General features: G+C 34.3%; 1 protein-coding gene across 1 annotated transcript in view; it reads right to left on the bottom strand.

The window, feature by feature from the left end:
• LOC128165932 (protein bicaudal C homolog 1-like) overlaps nucleotides 1–19759 on the bottom strand; it is a 304614-nt gene that overhangs the window by 58725 nt on the left and 226130 nt on the right. Inside the window, exon 16 of the mRNA XM_052830867.1 lies at nucleotides 5569–5729. Within this exon, the coding sequence (XP_052686827.1) occupies nucleotides 5569–5729 (161 nt within the window). The remainder of the gene's footprint in view (nucleotides 1–5568; nucleotides 5730–19759) is intronic.

The raw sequence follows: 19759 nt of genomic DNA, 5'->3' as shown, positions 1-19759 counted from the left end.
TCAAGCTCTGCATCTGAAGCTTCCTCTGTGATTCATTCATACTACAGTTTAATCAACTATGCAAGTTTGAAAAAGTACTATTATCTATTAAACATGTGACCTGTTCCAAAAAACTTAACCATATCCAGCATCTGAAACCTATGGCTCAGACTCGGCATTCAAAACTGTCAGGTGCATCAGTATCATAAGACGCACCATTCATGGAAGTCTGGTGAAGTTAGAACAAGTAATAACTAAGATATAATCATCAGAGGGCACCTGTTTCAAACACTTTAACCAGCTCTAAAAACCTTAACCTCCTTCAGCATCCGAAACCTATGGCTCAGATTCAGCATTCAAGCCTGTCTGGTGCATCAGTATCATAAGACGCACCATCCATGGAAGTCTGGTGAAGTTAGGACAAGTAGTAACTAAGATAAAATCATCAGAGGGCACCTGCAACAAAAACTTTAACCAGCTCTAAAACCTTAACCTCCTCCAGCATCCGAAACCTATAGCTCAGATTCAGCACCCAAGCCTGCCTGGTTCATCAGTATCATAAGACACACCATCCATGCAAGTTTGGTGAAGTACGGACCTGCAGTAACTTAGATATTGCTATCAATGGGCACCTGCAACAAAAACTTTAACCAGCTCCAAAAACCTTAACCTCCTCCAGCATCCGAAACCTATAGCTCAGATTCAGCACTCAAGCCTGTCTGGTGCATCAGTGTCATAAGACACACCATCCATGCAAGTTTGGTGAAGTACGGACCTGCAGTAACTTAGATATTGCTATCAAAGGGCACCTGCAACAAAAACTTTAACCAGCTCCAAAAACCTTAACCTCCTCCAGCATCCGAAACCTATAGCTCAGATTCAGCACTCAAGCCTGTCTGGTGCATCAGTATCATAAGACACACCATCCATGCAAGTTTGGTGAAGTACGGACCTGCAGTAACTTAGATATTGCTATCAAAGGGCACCTGCAACAAAAACTTTAACCTGGTCCAACAACCTTAACCTCCTCCAGCATCTGAAATTTAGGACTCAGATTCAGCATCCAAGTCTTTCAAGTCCATAAGTAGGTCCAGATGCATCATCCATGCAAGTTTGGTGAAGATAGGACAAGTAATAGCTTAGATACAGGACCTGCAAAAAGAACTTTAACTAGGTCCGGACGCCGACGCCGACACCGAGGGTATAGCATAAGCTCCCCCTGACTTCGTCTCGGTGAGCTAATTATATGTCCCTAGGGCTTCGCCCGAAAGAAATTTGTTTTAACTGGGGATTAAATCTTCATATTCCCTGAACATTAATGCAATAAACGTTTTATTATACCGAGCAACATATGATTACACAAAATACGTTGATTTCTAATAATGTTTGACTTTTCAACAGTCACAACATTAACGTCATGATTGTTTAATTTCCCATGTAACTGTCTCAATTTTCTATCATAAATCATACATAGTTAAGTTGGTTCTGAGATATAAAGAGAATCATAATGATTAAATATTTTTGATTTAATTATATTTGTCTTCATCGTATGCTCATATCAGCTTTTTCATTCCTATGACATCACCATGTCACGTGACTTTCTAGACCAATCAGATGTAATAGAATAATCATATTGAGGTATAATAATAAATGTTGCTTCATATCTGTATCTTCTTGTGCGGCATCTTTTCTCGCTTTCAACTATGTCTACTGGATATAGGCGGTGTATATACATCCTCTGACTCTCACCATCATTCGTACCATGATACGCATAATCGCACGTCCAATCACATTGGCACACATTCAATCGTCCGATCACCTAGTCTCTCGCGCGTTCCTATTGTATTATCTTTCAACAGTTGCTTTCATTGTACAACAGTTGCATACAGATGCAAGATATATTGCAAGATTCAATGCGTTTACTATCGCACAACGCTCGCTTAGATCGTGCGAAATTTGTAGGAATACTTTTTTCATATGCGATTATTTCGGCAACAATTAATGATTCATATCTAAATTTTTTCGGTCGCAGGAATATTTGGTCCTTACTGCTCGCGCGCCAATTGTGAAAGGGGCTTTATTGAAGCTGTGTAGTATTAGGTTGTATGCAACTCACTCACATAAAACCAAGCAGAATATTTTAGTTTTACATCTGGCTTGTCAAAATGAATGGGAGATTGTAAACTTTTAGCTTGTTAATTCTGAAATAGTCTAGAACAGAAGAAATAGTATTGTGATGAATTAGAATATATTATTTGAATTTTCAAGAGGAATATGAAATAATCTAAATAAATAACTTTGACTCCTTTTTTGTGTGTTTTTTAAATAAGTATTCTTATCTAATTTATGTTAAATTCAGGCTAGTAAAAATGTAACCGGTCCTGTAAATAATTTGACTGTGCCGGTCCAAATGTCCTGTAAATCTCTGAGGACCTTTGCAAACACTGGTAGAAGGTGTAATGTGTCTTATTTGTAACAAATTTGTTTATTTTCATTATACAGTTTGCATTTTTCTTTAAGGTTCAAATACTTACTGTTAATCATTTAATTCTTTCTACTCTCATATTTTGCACAAGTTAAAAATTATCCTATTTATAGTTACACCTCTACAGGAAATAGTATCCATGTTGTCACTTTTGCCTAAGTTATAAAGTTACCTGTTCTCTGATGGGCTAAGTTAGTCTAGTTTCTGTGGTTTTCATTGGTTAAAATTAGTGAATAGAATACAGGTATATATTAGAGAGTGTTCAGTCAGTTTTCTTCACTTGGGTTGGGGAGTGATTACCTAATGGTAAGTCTCCCTTTCTATTCTTAGCACTTAAACCTTTTGGTTTTACAGCTATGAATAGATTAGAGTAAGGTTTAGCACAATAAAGCATAATTTATGTAGAGTTAAGAAGTTAGGATTTAGTTCATTTTTATAGGGTTTAAAGCATTTTTTTTATAATACAGATTTTCCTTGAGGTTTGGGGTGTAAGTTTAGATAGATTTTCCCTTTCCCAGTCCTGGTTAAATGTGTTGTAGATAACTTATTTTTTTTTATAAGGAGGATTATATTAGTCATTTTTACATTCATTTGTCATAGAGGAAGAAATTTGATATTTAGATGTAGCTCGTTCATCATTCATCGTTCATCTGTTATTATTAAATCTATTTTTAGATTCTATGGTGGCCCAGTAGGAACATATTTTGATTTTTGGCAATTATTTGGCAGTTTTGCATTTTCTTATTTTTTTTATCAATTGTAGAATTTAATTTAATTATTAAGTATCCATTGTAATATCAGTTCATTATAAATTCAGATTATACCCATTTTCATAGTAATTTTCCCTTTGAGTACTTCTGTTTGTTAATTTCCATTTTTTTCTATTATTATGAAATTCTTGTTGCTATCCTTGACTTAAATCAACTCTTTAAACATTAATAGATAGTGTTAAATCTTACTGGTGTTTTCATTTCAAGTGTTGACCATAGTTCAGGAATCCCCTTATCTCGGTTGATTTTTAACTGAGTCAGTATTTGACATTAGAGTTACTTTGATCACAAGAGTTATTGCCCTTGTCGTACTGGTTCCAGTTACACATATATATGTTCTCTGATTTACAAGGCGCTATCATTATGCAGATTTTGACTGTTTATTGTGCCACCAGTGTTTACTTTTTAGAATCTCTCTATAGCAATGCTAAATGTATTCAAGCTTGATCAGGTTCATCATTTGACTTAACATTTTGTAACTTTTATAGCATTTAAGATTTAACATATCGACAAAAAACTGTAGGGAAAATTAAGTGCTTCATGACAAGTATGCTGTATTAGGCTGTTTATTTACATTCAGAAACCGCACGAAAATGAAGTGCAAACGGCATGTTGTAAAATGTGGATTTTCCTTATCAAATAGATTGAGTTTATTTGTTTTATACCAATATAGTCAAATATCTAGTCATGCACTCTGTCATTTTTTTTATTTTTGCACATCTGTAATTTTTTAATTGTATTTTTGTATGTTAAAGACTGCTTTGTTATGTTTTTAGATCTAATCACATATACATTAATAAAGGTTAAACTATTGCAGTCATAGGAGCATACATATGACTCTACAGTATTTATGAATTTGAACCCATATGCTTCTAAAGTAATTTTTTCTTATGCATTCAATTATTAATTGATAAGAGAATACACTTACAGGTAATTCTGTGATGCCATCCAACATTTTGAGCCAAATCATAAGACACATAATTATAATTGCAGAGTGCTAGCCTGCCAACCCCCTTAATTTTCTGACTTTCAGTTTTTGTGTTGAGAAAAAATATCTTTAATCTTAATTATTCTTTATAAGGATAAATATTTACCATTAAAATGGCATGTACAGTAAAACACGGTTATAGCGAACACGCTTATAATGAATTGACGCTTACAGCGAAGTGAATTTCATTCCCCAAGTCTCTATTTCATGCATGTTGTAAACTTGACGGATATAACGAATTACGCTTATAACAAAGTTAAATTGGCCGTCCCTGGGACTTCGTTATAAGCGTGTTTTACTGCATAAGCATTGTCAAATTAAAATTATATAATAATCCTCTTTGTGTACAGATCCTCTACTTCCTCTTTTACATATGTCTTATCACTGTACATATTCTTACCAAACCTCAGTTAACAAAATGATAAGGTAACACATTAAATCAGAAAATAATACTGTATACTAGGAAATATTTGCCCCTGTTTTTCTTCTGCCCTTTTGCCAGCAGGCGAATTTTAGACTCAAATTATCTCTCTTTCAAATCAAAGGCCGGAACAGCCATTAAAGGTGTCGAGCTGACATTTCCTTTAATCAAGCCTGCCAAGTGCATCAGTATTACAAGATGCTTCTTATGTCCAAATTTGGTAAAGATTTAACTATTACTAAGATTTGTCTTTCAAAGGGCACCTGCTCCAAAAGCTTTAGCCAGCTCCAAAAATCTTCACCCTATCCAGCATCTGAAACCTATGGCTCAGATTCAGCATTCAAGCCTGTCAAGTGCATATGTATCATAAGATACACCATCCATGCACGTTTGGTGAAGATAAGACCAGCAGTAAGTAAGATCAAGTCATCAAAAGGCACCTGCTCCAAAAACTTTAACAAGCTCCAAAAACCTTAACCTCATCTAACATCCGAAACCTATGGCTAAGATTCAGCATTCAAGCTTGTTAGTGCATAAGTATCCTATGACACACATCTAAGCAAGATAGAACTACTAGTAACTTAAATATGGTTATCAAAGAACACCTGCTCCAAAAACCTTAACCTCCTCAGGCATCTGAAATTCATTTCCCAAGTTTTTTTAAGTCGAAAAGAATGTTAAGATACATCATTCATGAAAGTAGGACAAGTAATAACTTAGATACAGGACCTGCTCCAAAAATTTATCCAGGTTAAGACGCCTACGTCGGTTGGACAGACCAAAAATAATATTCAGTGAATGTTGGATGAGAAAATCAGCATCACCTGACTGATACCCATAAGTTGATGTCTCATTAATGTTGCATTTTCATTTTCAAGAGTCTGGACATTGTTATCTTGACTATGAAATGTGATTTAAGTCTTACCTCATAGGTAGTTTCCATTGTGGGTTCACAATAGGCCAAAACACCTTGAATTCTTTGCATTCGCTCACGAATGACAGATTCAGGCATTGACTTTGAAAAGCCCATTCCAGACCAAATGTCTGTTGGATTTCTTGTTTCACCATCAGGCTTCTTCTGCATAGCTAGAAAAAAATTTCCCATCATTGAAAGTCTTAAAATCACAAGAGAGATCCATTCACAAAATCGCTCACTTGAACAACAATTTTATTTTTCTATCTCTTAATTTTGAATCTCTTCAAATTACATAACATTCCTACATGTATGTAAAATTCAACCCACTATTGTGGTCCCCCATCCCCGGGTCATGACATGAACATAACTTAAATATTCTCTTCTTAAGGATACTTCCATTTAAGCTTTTCTGGCCCATGGTTGATGAAAGAAGATTTTTAAAGACTTTTCAAAATAAATTCCTATGAAAAAACTTCATTAAGGCCCCACCCTACCCTTGGGATCAAAATTAGAACGCACTTGAATTTACACTATTAACTGAGGATGCTCTCACACAAATAAAAGATTTTCTGTTCCAAAAGATTTGAGGGAAGATTTTTAAAAAGATTTTTTCATAATTCTATGTAAAAATTCAACCCACAATTGAGGCCCCACCATACTACCCAAGGGACCATGATATCAACAAACTTGAATATACACTACAGGAGGATACTTCCTATATTGAAATGATACTGGTATGTAAAAAATCGAACCCCCCATCCCCCTTGTGAGAAGATTTTAAAAGATTTTTCATTGACTCCACATTGTAGCCACACCCAACCTCCAAGGATCATGATTTGAACAAACTTCAATCTGCACTACCTGGGGATGCCTCCACACAAGTTTCAGCTTTTCTGGCCAAATGGTTTGGAGAAGACTTTTGAAAGATTCAAACAAATTATCAATAAATCTTCATCATCTCCCTTTGAAAGAGGGCATGACCTTCACTTTATCACATTTTAATCCCCTTCACCTTAAGATGCTTTATGCCAAATTTGGTTGAAATCAGCCAAATGGATCTGGAGATGAAGTCAAAAATGTACCAAGAGCTAGTCTTATGGGCCTGACATGGTCACCTTATACTGTCCTGTCAGAGGGTCTTATTTTTGCATATTAAGCTTCAGCTTGGTCTAAACCTTAATCCAAGACTTCTCTGACTACATGTACGTACTCCTGTGTTTTATTATTTGATGTTTAAGAAACATTTATGGAGGGGGGGGGGGGGCAAAGAGTCGGAGGAATCTCAAACTAGAGGTACTGTGAGCAAACTCACAATTTAATACCCCCCGCTAAGAAAAAATCAAAACTGAAGTAGTTTGCTAATAAAGAAAATGATGAATACTATTAATTTAACCATCCATTTTCTATCAATAACAACTGCTCTATGTTTTTTAAAGAGACAGTACGGCGCATCTTATCAAAAACCGACTTCGGGTTCGGTATTTTTGTACTACTCATGAATGTATAAAATTTCAGAAAACTAGAAAACTGACCAGTCAGGAAGGGCCCCGCTATGACAATTAATATAGAGAAGTGAAAAAAACTTTGAATTCCATGCATCCTCTTTATATTAACAATGATGAAAAATAAATGCCTGGCATAAGATGTAAAGAACTGCAATATATATAAGGTGGTAAAAAAAATATGAAAATTATAAGTAACAACTGTATTTTTAAAATTTCAAGATAATTTCTGAATGTCCAGAAACTCTAAATAGTAACCTTGTGTCTGCATAAAACAGGGATAACCTCATGTCTTATAAAAAAAAAAAAAACTGAATTAAATGTGTATTTAAAAAAGATTTAAACGGGTGTTTTATAAAATGCAAGCCTTCAGTGAATGCAAATACATTTTATCACCCAGGGTTGACCTCAACTTCAAAACAAACATCAGTTGCAGACAAAGGTGTTCATTAATCTTCATATCACAGATAGAGATAAGCCTCTAAAGGACTATGTGTGGTATGGTGAAATATCTGCCCCCGATTTCAACCAATTTTTAAATAGTATCGTATAAAAATAAAATCTTCACAAATCATTGTATAGAGGATGCCTATAACGTTAATCTTGATTTTAGTCATCATTGCTCATTCGCTGTTTATCTATGACGGCACCCAAATGACCTAATTCCCGCAAATTTGCAAAAAATAGAAAATATTTTCATTTTTGCTCTATATTTTGCATTCGGAAATATAGAGCGCAGGTCTGCTCAAGTGCGATTTTAACACATGTTTTTCTTCAGATAGTTATACACATTATACTAAAAAATGGTACTTGAGCAAGCCTGCGCTCGACGTTTCCCAGTCGAAAAATCATTGGAAAACACCCATGTTTTGCTACAAAACATCAATTTATCAAAATGATGCAATCTTCATGACATCATTTCTACATTATGACGTCACTGTGGTGATAGCCTTTGACACCTTTATTTCCAATATGATTTCAAGTATCTTACACCTTATTTATAAAACTCTTTCTAATACTTTGATTTTGGGGGCAAAAAATGCATAAAACCGCACATAGTCCTTTTCTGCAGCAGGCAAGAGAATTAATCCCAGGGGATTAATTGTTCTGCTCGCTCATCCTTTTCTTCTAAATTTACAATAAGATTTTTTCCCCCAGAAATGACAAAATGGGGTTATTATCTGATTACCTGTTAAAATTAACAGCATTAAGACAGAAAAAAATAAAATAAATAACTAGAACTTTTTTGTCCTCAACAAAAAGTAAGGGCTTTTCGACATCCCTTTCCCCTTTTTGATTGAAAATGTAAGGTAAAATCATATCTTATTTTTTTATTTACAAACTCTTCACCGCCTTGGTATAATCAGTTCCTAAATATAAACTTATAAGTAATGCAATGTCACTAAAAAGATAAGTTCAGAACTTTAAAGAGACAGTACAGCTGAAAACACATGTGTGAATAACTTCAGATTTACCTATTGTATAGTTAGGAAATAAGAAATAACGTTGATTGAAATAGTTGAAATACATGAAAATCCCTTTCACATACTTGTAATGAACGTAATTATGAGCTTCCGGAAATTCAAGGGTTCTACAAACCGGAAAAATCTTATAGCGTTTATTTGTACCACGTGGACTTTGATTGACAGTAATTGACACGTGCTGAAAATTACAAGATCTTCGTCCCACTACGGTCATCATGGAAAACGAGGTTAAAGCGATTCCCTAAATGAAACACATCCTTTCTTACACAATAATTTATAAATGGTTTACCAATTCACGTTCATTTTAAAATGAATAGACATATATATATCAAATAACCCCTCAATGAGCCTCATTTATAAAAATAGATTTAGGTTGTAGCAACTCGTATGATAAACACGATAAATACATGCTTACAAAATAATAATTGTGGTTAATTTAAAAAGTTTGAACAGTTTTTACCTATAAGAAGTAGAAAAGACATATTTTTATCAACAAACCTGTCCAGGAGATTCTTCGCGAGCCCTGCATGTGTTTTGTTTTCAGTAAATACGCATGCGTAATAGTATAGAAGGCTGAACTCTGAACACGTTGCAATGTATTTATGTGATAGGTTATACGGAATTATTGATTTTCATGATATAATTTGATTTATTGCACGGAGAACTTTGTAATTTTCTGAAAGTTTATACATTCACGAGTAGTACAAAAATACCAAACCCGATCGGAAAATTTTTTCAAGTCGGGTTTTTGATAAGATGCGCCGTACTGTCTCTTTAAAATCAAATATATTTTTAATTTCTAAAAGAATATTTCCAAAAAATCAAAAAAGTAAGTATTCATTTCTCGAATAGAAAACTTGGTATGTCTATTAAGTATTTGTGTTCTATATTCATTGAGCAAAGCGACATAACTTTATCTAAATCATTTTTTCAACTTTTGAAAAGTTGCAATATACACGCCCATAAAACTCCTATAAGATGTTAAAAAGTGATCCTACGGACCATAATTTTTAAATTGTACTCTTTACTCAAAACTAAAAACCGAAAAGATTTTAAAAATCAGATGAAAAACAAGAGGCCCATGGGCCACATCGCTCACCTGAACAGCAGTTCCTTATAACATTACATTTCGTAGCATATGCTTTTTTTTATTTTAAACATTGAACCCCTTTCTGGGGACCCAGTTATGGTCCGAGGTTTATGGTTGGCTTGAACAACATAAATAGTAACATATGAATGAAAATGTGAAGCACTGCGTGGGACCGCACGTACACAACCTGAAAAACTGAACATAGCAGAGTTCCACTTCAAGAGGAATAACTCTCAGACTGTACAGAACACAAGAAAGATAACTCTTGGTTCCACTACATTAGAGTTTACACAATTTGAGGATCCTTGCATAGTAATCTCACAAACTGTAGCATTATAGTTCTCGAGAAAAACTTTTTAAAAACATTTTCAATATATCTTTCTATGTTAAACTTTGAACCCCTCTTGGGGCCACAGTATTAGTCCAGTGCTAAAGTTTTAATTATTTGGAATCTACATTATTTAAGGATGCTTGCCTAGTTATCTCACAAGCTGAAGCATTATAGTTCCCTAGAAAAAGATTTTTCAACATTTTCCCTCTATATTTCTATGCTAAACTTTGAACACCTCTTGGGGCCCCAGTATTAGATTGAGATCACGGCTTTTATAATTTCGAATCTACACTATTTGAGGGTGCTGACTTAGTTATCTGACAAATTGATGCATTGTAGTTCTCGAAAAGAAGATTTTTAAACATTTTCCATATATACCGGTACTTCTACATTTAACTTTAAACCCATCTTGGGTCTCTAGTATTAGTCCAGGGGTCACTATTTTAAAACTGTCGAACCTTCATTATCCAAGGTTGTATGCATGATAGTAATCTCACAAATTGAAGCATTGTAGTTCTCGAGAAGAAGATTTTTTAACATGTTACCTTTATATTTCTTTAATAAATTTTGACCCCATCTTGGGGCCCCAGTATTGGTCCGGGGGTCACGATTTTACCAATTAGGAATCTACATAAGCGAAGGATGCATGCATAGAAATTCCACAAACTAAAACATTGTAGTTCTTGAGAAGAAAATTTTTAAACTTTTCCTTTATGTTTTTTAAAATGTTTAAAATTTTGAACCCCTCTTGGTGCCCATCAATTGTCCGGGAGTTGCAATTTTTTGAATCTACATTATTTAAGGATGTACATGTATGCATAGTAATATCCCAAACAGTTGCACTATAGTTCTTGAGAAGAAGATTTTAAAACATTTTCCTACATGTACATATGTTAAAATTTAAACCCCTACTGGGGCCCCACTTTTTGTTCGGGGGTCACGATTTTTACAATCTTCACTATGTATACAACCTTTTGTGTATGTATTGGCATTTTTGGTGAAGTGGTTCTTGAGAAGAAAATTTTTAAACATTTTTCATATGTAGTTCTATGTTAAACTTTGAACCCCGCCTGGGGCCCCAGTCTTGGTCCAAGGGTCACGATTTCTACAATTTAGAATCTTCATTATACATACAAGCTTTTGTGTAAATATTGGCATTTCTGGTGCAGTGGTTCTTGAGAAGAAGATTTTTTAAATATTTTCCTAAGGTATTTCTATGTTAAACTTTGAACCCCGCCTGGGGCCCCAGTCTTGGTCCGAGGGGCACGTTTTTTACAATTTAAAATCTTCACTATATATACAAGCTTTTGTGTAAATATTGGCATTTCTGGTGCAGTGGTTCTTGAGAAGAAGATTTTTAAACATTTTCCTATGTATTTCTATGTTAAACTTTGAACCCCGCCTGGGGCCCCAGTTTTGGTCCGAGGGTCACGATTTTTACAATTTAGAATCTTCACTATGTATACAAGCTTTTGTGTAAATATTGGCATTTCTGGTGCAGTGGTTCTTGAGAAGAAGATTTTTTAAACATTTTCCTATGTATTTCTATGTTAAACTTTGAACCCCGCCTGGGGCCCCAGTTTTGGTCCGAGGGTCACGATTTTTACAATTTAGAATCTTCACTATATATACAAGGTTTTGTGTAAATATTGGCATTTCTGGTGCAATGGTTCTTGAGAAGAAGATTTTTTAAATATTTTCCTAAGGTATTTCTATGTTAAACTTTGAACCCCGCCTGGGGCCCCAGTCTTGGTCCGAGGGTCACCATTTTTACAATTTAGAATCTTCACTATATATAAAAGCTTTTGTGTAAATATTGGCATTTCTGGTGCAGTGGTTCTTGAGAAGAAGATTTTTTAAACATTTTCCTATGTATTTCTATGTTAAACTTTGAACCCCGCCTGGGGCCCCAGTTTTGGTCGAAGGGTCACGATTTTTATAATTTAGAATCTTCACTATATATACAAGCTTTTGTGTAAATATTGGCATTTCTGGTGCAGTGGTTCTTGAGAAGAAGATTTTTAAAGACATGCACCCTAAACTTACTGTTTCGCAATTATCTCCCTTTTGAAAAGGGCTGTGCCCTTTATTTTAACAATTTATAACCCCCTTTCCATAAGGATGCTTTGTACCAAATTTGGTTAAATTTGGCCCAGTGGTTTTTGAGAAGAAGTTGAAAATGTGAAAAGTTTACAGACGGACGGACAGACAGACGGACGGACGGACGGACGGACGACGGACAACGGGTGATCAGAAAAGCTCACTTGAACCTTCGGTTCAGGTGAGCTAATAAAAAAGATACAGCTAAAGGGCTGTTTTCAACTTTGACCCCTCTAGATCCCTTATTTTTCAAAATTTTAATCCCAAAACCTTTTCCAGTCTGCGTATTTGGTCCTTCATTATAATCATAAATTAAATATGAAAATATTTACTTGAAAACTGTTTGAGAAAACGTGGCACGCGTGAATTCAGTTTAACATTTTAACATTTTAACACCCATAGACGATTTTTAATCAACTTATAAAACCGGAAGTTTTCAATTGTTTCAAACGAAACTTTAAATACCGGTATATGATAATTATGACAGTTTTAATATTTCCCATTCCTCATTTGGTGGTTATTTCAATTTTTACTTTTTTCGTCCCCCTTTTTTCATAGGTTGAAGTCTAATATCTCGAAAACAGCAAGAGATAGAAAAAAGTTGTCGTTTACAATTTTGTATATCAAACTATGAAGTATCTAAATCCAAAATTTTCATAGTTTATAATCAAAAAATAAAATAGATTCTAAGGTCCTTTTAATATATTTTGTTTTTTGCATGTGTAAACCTGAAGTATACAGACCGGAAGTCCAAAAAGGGACATACGGGAGAACTAAACAAAATTAAGAATCTAACATTAAATTTTTATTTTTCGGTTCCGTTTTAAAAAAATCGCTGACGAAACTTTGTCGAGAAGAATAATAATAATAAAACAGAACGAAAACAGTAGGTCTTTTCGACCGAAAGTCGAAAAGCCCTAATTAAAAAATATAATATATATCTTGATTTTAGAATTCAATAAAATTATCATAAAATCAATGTGTTCGGTATTTTAACCAAAATAAAGTATGAATATTATATTTTAAATCTATATTTCAAAGAATAAATGTACACAATACTACACATCATTCAAAATTGACCTTAACTGCAAAACAAAGTTCATTTGCAGTCTACACAGGCAGTGCAGTAATTAATCTCAATGTGTCAAATAAAGATAAAGCTTAGGATTTTCTTCCTGTGGAAGGTTAATTAATCCCAAAGGACAAATATTGCACAGCCTTCCAAGTATACAATGGTAACATTCTCAACAGTTATCTCTCTTTGCCCATTCATTCTTATGCATAGTTAAGGAATCTACCCCACCACCCCAGCTCCAAACCAGAAGACATAGAGAACCAAACTTAGCATCAAAATATGTATTTCTGCCTACTGAACTACCATACCAAATTTGAACTTGATTGGGCAACCATAAAAAAAGTTATTAGAAAAAAACAGGAAATTTGTGGACGGAAGAGTGACAGACGGACAGACAGAAGGACGGACGGACAGAGTGATTACTATAGGGCACCCGCAAATCCTTGCGGGGCCCTAACTAGCTGAGACTAATAACTGACAAAAAAAATTCCTTGTTCAAGCATGTGCTCTTTTTTTTCCCATTTGTTAAAAGATAAGAAAAATGTCAATTTTTGATTGATTTTGATTGGATATTAGAAATAGCGTCACTTCTGACATCATATACTGCAAGTGAGTGCAAAGAAATCAAATAAATGGGTGAAAAATATATTTTTTATCAATTGCAACTCTTTTAAAAAATAACATAACATTTTATTGTTCCCGAAACATTATAAAAAATGTCATATATAATTCTTTTGCACTTTTTCTGCAAGTGACCTTGACCTTGTCCAAATGACTTTAGGTCAAGTTCATGACACACCCCCAGGTCATAAGCAATCTTTGTGTGAAGTAAGAACTTCCAATGTATCTCCATAATAAAAATATGGACCAGATATGAATTTTGCACTTTTTCTGCCAGTGACCTTGACCTTGCCTGAATGACTTTGGGTCAAGGTCTTGTCACACTCTTAGGTCATAAGCAATTTTTGGGTAAAGTAAAAACTTCCAGTGTCTCTCCACAAGAAAGATATGGACAGGACATGGATTTTGCACTTTTTCTGTCTGTGACCTTGACTTTGCCCAAATAACCTTTAGTCAAGGTCATGACACACCCTCAGGTCATAAACAGTCTCTGTGTGATGTAAGAACTTCCAGTGTCTCTCTATAAGAAAGATATGGACAGGACACAAAGTTTGCACAGAGAGATGGACAGACGGACGGATGGACAAGGTGATTCCTATATACCCCCCTCCCAAGCTTTTTTTGCGGGGGGTATAATCTTAGCTCCAAGGGCCAAACATTGTTAACTTCTGGGGAAAAAAGACCGGCAGACCTTTAATGGTCAATATTTCAATAATATTCAGCTTCATTTATAAGGCACACAACATGCATGCAGTTTATTTTTACAAGCATACAATGCACAGAAAATTGAAGCAGCTAGATTTCCCAAAAATAGAATTGGAATCAATCTGATATAACCAAGGGACAATTTACCTTGTAGTTTTTAAGATAAAATTAAAAATTAATGTAAAATTGGTAATGGACAACAGATGGCAGTAGGTTACCAAGTGACCTAAGTCAATGCAATTTCACTATATGGCCATATTAAGTCCCCCCCCCCCCCCTTCCGTGATTAAAAATCCTCTACACTTGCCCCATCAACAGTGAACTTCACAACTTAAGAGAAGGCCATTATGAACATAACAAGAGGCCCATGGGGCCACATCACTCACCTGAGCTTAATATGGGTGTTCAAAGGATATTGTGCCATATGGCCCCACGGTAGAAAAACAAGAGGCCCAGGGGCCACATCGCTCACCTGAGCAACAATTGCCTTAATTCTGATCAAATTAGCATTACAGTATCAAAATATCTTGACAACTGAGTACAGTAGATCTTGCTAAAAAAAAAAATGAAAATCTGCCATTTTTTATCCACCTCTTATTTTTTGGTAAATACCAAGCCCCTTTTGTTGTTGTACCTCTAAGATTTTTCTCTATTCCTATATACCCCCCCCCCCCCCCCCATTTCGTGGCCCCACTATTCTCTAGGGAATCATGGTTTCATCAAACTTAAATCTACCTTTAATCTCATAACCTGTGCTTTCACACTAAGTACTGAGTTTTGGACCAAAAACTTTCCCAGAATATTTTTAAAGATTTTCTCTATATATTCCTATGTAAAAATTCAAACCGCCATCACGGTCCCGCCCTACCACTAGGGACTGTGATTTTGCAAACTTGAATTTACACTACCCGAGGATGCCTCTACACAAGTTTAAGCTTTTCTGGCCAAATAGTCTTTAAAAAGAAGATTTTCAAAGATTTTCTCTATATATTCCTAAGTAAAATTTCATCCCCCATTGTGGCCTCACCCTACCCCTGGACTATTATTTAAACAAACTTGAATCTATATGATCTGGGGATGCCTCAACTCAAATTTGGGCTTTCCTGGCCTAAAACTTTTGAGAAGAAGACTTCTAAAGATTTTCTCTATATATAAAAATGTATCCCCCATTGTGGCCCCGCCCTACCCCCAGGGACCATGATTTGAACAAACTTGAATCTCAAATAGTTATTAAAAGAAATTTTTTTGAAGATTTTCTCTATATACTCTTATGTAAAAATTGATCCCCCCAATTGTGGCCCCACCCTACCCCCGGGAACTATGATTTGAAAAAAATATGAATCTACACTACCTGAGGGTGCTTCCATTTTAATTTGAGCTTATCTGGCCTAATAGATTTTAATAATAAGATTTTTAAAGATTTTATCTATATATATTCCTATGTAAAACTTGATCCCCCTATGGTGGCCCCACCCTACCCCCAGGGATCATGATTTGAACAGACTAAAATCTACACTACCTGAGGAGGCTTCCATTTTAATTTGAGCTTTTCTTGCCAAATAGTTTTTGAGAAGAGGATTTTTAAAGATTTTCTCTCTCTATATATATATATATTCCTATTTAAAACACGATCCCCCTATTGTGGCCCCACCCTACCCCCAGTGACCATGATTAAAACAAATTTGAATCTACACTAACTGAGGATGCTTCTACTTAAAGTTGAGCTTTCCTGGCCTAATAGTTTTTGAGAAGAGATTTTTAAAGATTTTCTCTATATATTTCTATGTAAAACTTGATCCCCCAATTGTGGCCCCATCCTACCCCCGGGGACCATAATTTGAACAAACTTAAATCTTCACTTCCTGAGCATGCTTCCAATTTAATTTGAGCTTTTCTGGCCTAATAGTTTTTGAGAAGAAGATTCTTAAAGATTTTCTCTATATATTCCTATGTTAAACTTGATCCCACAATTGTGGCCCCACCCTTCCCCCCAGGACCATGATTTGAACAATTTTGAATCTACACTTCATGAGGATGCTTCAATTTAAATTTGAGCTTTTCTGGATACTAGTTTTTGAGAAGAAGATTTTTAAAGATTTTCTCCATATATTCCTATGTACAACTTGATCCCCCTATTGTGGCCCCACCCTACCCCCGGGAACCATGATTTGAACAAATTTGAATCTACACTACCTGAGGATGCTTCCACTCAAAGTTGAGCTTTCCTGGCCTAATAGTTTTTGAGAAGAAGATTTTTAAAGATTTTCTCTGTATATTCCTATGTAAAACTTGATCCCCCTCTTGTGGCCCACCTACCCCTGGGGACCATGATTTGAACAAACGTGAATCTACACTACCTGAGGATGCCTCCACACAAGTTTAAGCTTTTCCGGCTGAATAGTTTTTGAGAAGAAGATTTTTGAAAAATACCAACAAATTTTAAATAATTCTCAATTATCTCCCCTTTAAAATGGGCGTGGCACTTCATTTGAACAAACTTGAATCCCCTTCACCTAGTGGTGCTTTGTGCCAAATTTGGTTGAAATCTGTCCAGTGGTTCTTGAGAAGAAGATGAAAATGTGAAAAGTTAACAACGACGACAACGACAGACAACGGACAAATTGTGATCAGAAAAGCTCACTTGAGCCTTTGGCTCAGGTGAGCTAAAAAAAAGAATACCATAAAATAAACTGTATCCAAATTTTACACTTATTTTCTTTCACTTCATCTATGACATTATAGCCTTATGAAATACTATTTTTACCTAAAATAAGATCCTATGCAAGATAGAAAAGAAAATTTTGGTAGGGGTACACTCTTAACTTCCAATTAGTTCTTCCCCCTATCTTTATCAAATGATCAAATTATATATGAGAATATGCATATAGGTACATATTCATCTTCATCTACATTGTACTAGCTAGTTATTGTAATTTATTTAAAAAGATTCCTATATGTTAAAGAGGAAAATTGTACATCAAGGTGCTCAAATTAAAAACATTCAAATATTTAATTGGTCTTCCACATTATAAACGATTGTTGTTTACCAGGCGTGAACTCGTGCTATGTTTTATAACCTTCCTCACTTGATCGATGAATATACTTGAATGAAAAATGTTGTCATGTAATATGTTAAAGAGCTATTACATGTATAATCAGTGCATAGGCGTCGGAACTGCTCCCCCCCCCCCCCCTTTTTTTGACAAAGTTAGACATAGCCATACTTAAAATCTTTTTTTTTTGCTTGTCAATCTACCCCCACCCCTCGCTGTAATTTTTTCTTAAGAATAGCGATAATAGATTTATCCCCGTAACAATAATGTTTTAAACTGTTTTAAAGAGGTTGTTTTAATTTAATTGTGTCTGAAAAAACCATCAAAGTTGGTGTAGATTCATCGTATAAGGAGGGGGCCCCAAAAAGGTGTTAAAGAATGATAAATCAAAATTTCCGTAACAATAATGTTTTAAACTGTTTTAAAGAGGTTGTTTTAATTTGATTGTGTCTGAAAAAACCATCAAAGTTGGTGTAGATTCATTGTATAAGGAGGGGGCCCCAAAAAGGTGTTATAGAATATCATCCTTTTAATTTTTCTGTACAAGTATTTAACGTTTAGTGAGACATTTCCAGTGATAAATCAAAATTTCAGCATCAATCGTAAAATTAAAAGCAAGATACAGAACTCACAATTCTGCCTGGTTTGAGTCAATTTTTTGTTCACAAGAGTTAATTACATTCAACTTAAGATTTTTAAACTTGGTATTTCCTATTCAGAATGAACAAAAGCATGACCTCAGTTCTGGGAGCAAAGCTCTGTATCTTGCTTATAATTCCAAACTTGACTCAGCTGAAAATGATTAGTAAAGAGAAAATTGTAAATAAACAATTAAAACAGAAGAAAGATGCACCAAAACAAAGAAAGAGCACAATTTATTTTTCATAATATACATATACATTTTTGTACCTATATATTTCTAGCAGCAAAAACAATCTCCATTTAGACTGAAAATGCAGAGCATCTTAACAAAACACGTTGCATTACAATCAACCATAATGTAGAGATCATACTGAATTACCAATAAAATGTACACCAGTAGTATTTATAATATGATATGCTGTTAGTGCATCAGATTATGCTAATTTTGCGCAGGTAAAATATTTACCGTCTGATTTACCAAAGTCTATATTTGATTCGAAACGTAAAAATCCCAAAATACAGGCAATATTTCCTCTCAAGTTAAAAAGCATAAACGAAATTCAAAACAACGTAAAACCACAGTCATGAGTGAAAAGGTCACCGCATCGAAAGATTGAATCTCAATTGACTTTACAAAATTGGTAAAAATATATTTAGCATGTTTCAAGTATCCCTTCGCATGTAAACTGTTGCACAACAAGCAAAATCATCTTTGTCAGTTTGACCCGTTTGCAATGCGTCAACATTCAAACTTGGTTGTCTTACACAATGAACTTTCGTTTTCGATATGGAATACCGAACCCAAAGTTATAAACTGACTGACAGCGGTAATCTCTTTATTTTTATTTTTAATTACTCAAATTAATTACTCAAAATAGAAACAGAGTTCGCCAATTATTTTTGCAATTTTCATTAGAAAAATCGCTTTGCAACCACTATTGAAATAAAACCACTATTGAAATAAATTATTTCAATAGTGGTTGGGGATGTATTTCATTTGAAGAATCACATTGTAACCACTATTGAAATAAATTATTTAAATATGTTCCGGGATGTAATCCATTTTAAAAATCAATTTACAGACACTGTTGAAGAACATATTCTATTCAAATTATTTTTCAATCGTAGCTTAGAATGAATATCTTTATAAGTATTACTTTGAAAATTTATATTTTTTTCTGTACGTTTCTCTTTCTACAGACATATCATGTTCTATGAATATTGTATATTACATGTATTTAAATGATAGTGAACATATTGTCAATTACCAGAACTTCTATTCAAACCCCCTGTATAATGAATCATTATTTATTGATAAATATTTTTATAAATATTACTATTGAGATAAATTATTTCAATAGTGGTTAGGGATGTACGTCATTACGACAACTATTTGAATATATTATTTCAATAGTGGTTAAGGATGCGTTTCATTTCAACCACTATTGAAATAAATTATTTCAATAGAGGTTAGGGATACCTTTTATTTCAACCACTATTTAAAAAAGTATTTCAATAGTGCTTGATGATGCATATCAGTTTTATGTCTATTATTATGTCTATTTGAAGCACATTCCTTTCTGCTAGGGGAATTTTT

This window comes from Crassostrea angulata, chromosome 10, assembly GCF_025612915.1.
Source record: "Crassostrea angulata isolate pt1a10 chromosome 10, ASM2561291v2, whole genome shotgun sequence".
In the NCBI taxonomy this organism is placed as follows: Eukaryota; Metazoa; Mollusca; class Bivalvia; order Ostreida; family Ostreidae; genus Magallana; species Magallana angulata.
This window is presented reverse-complemented; position numbering and strand designations above follow the sequence as displayed.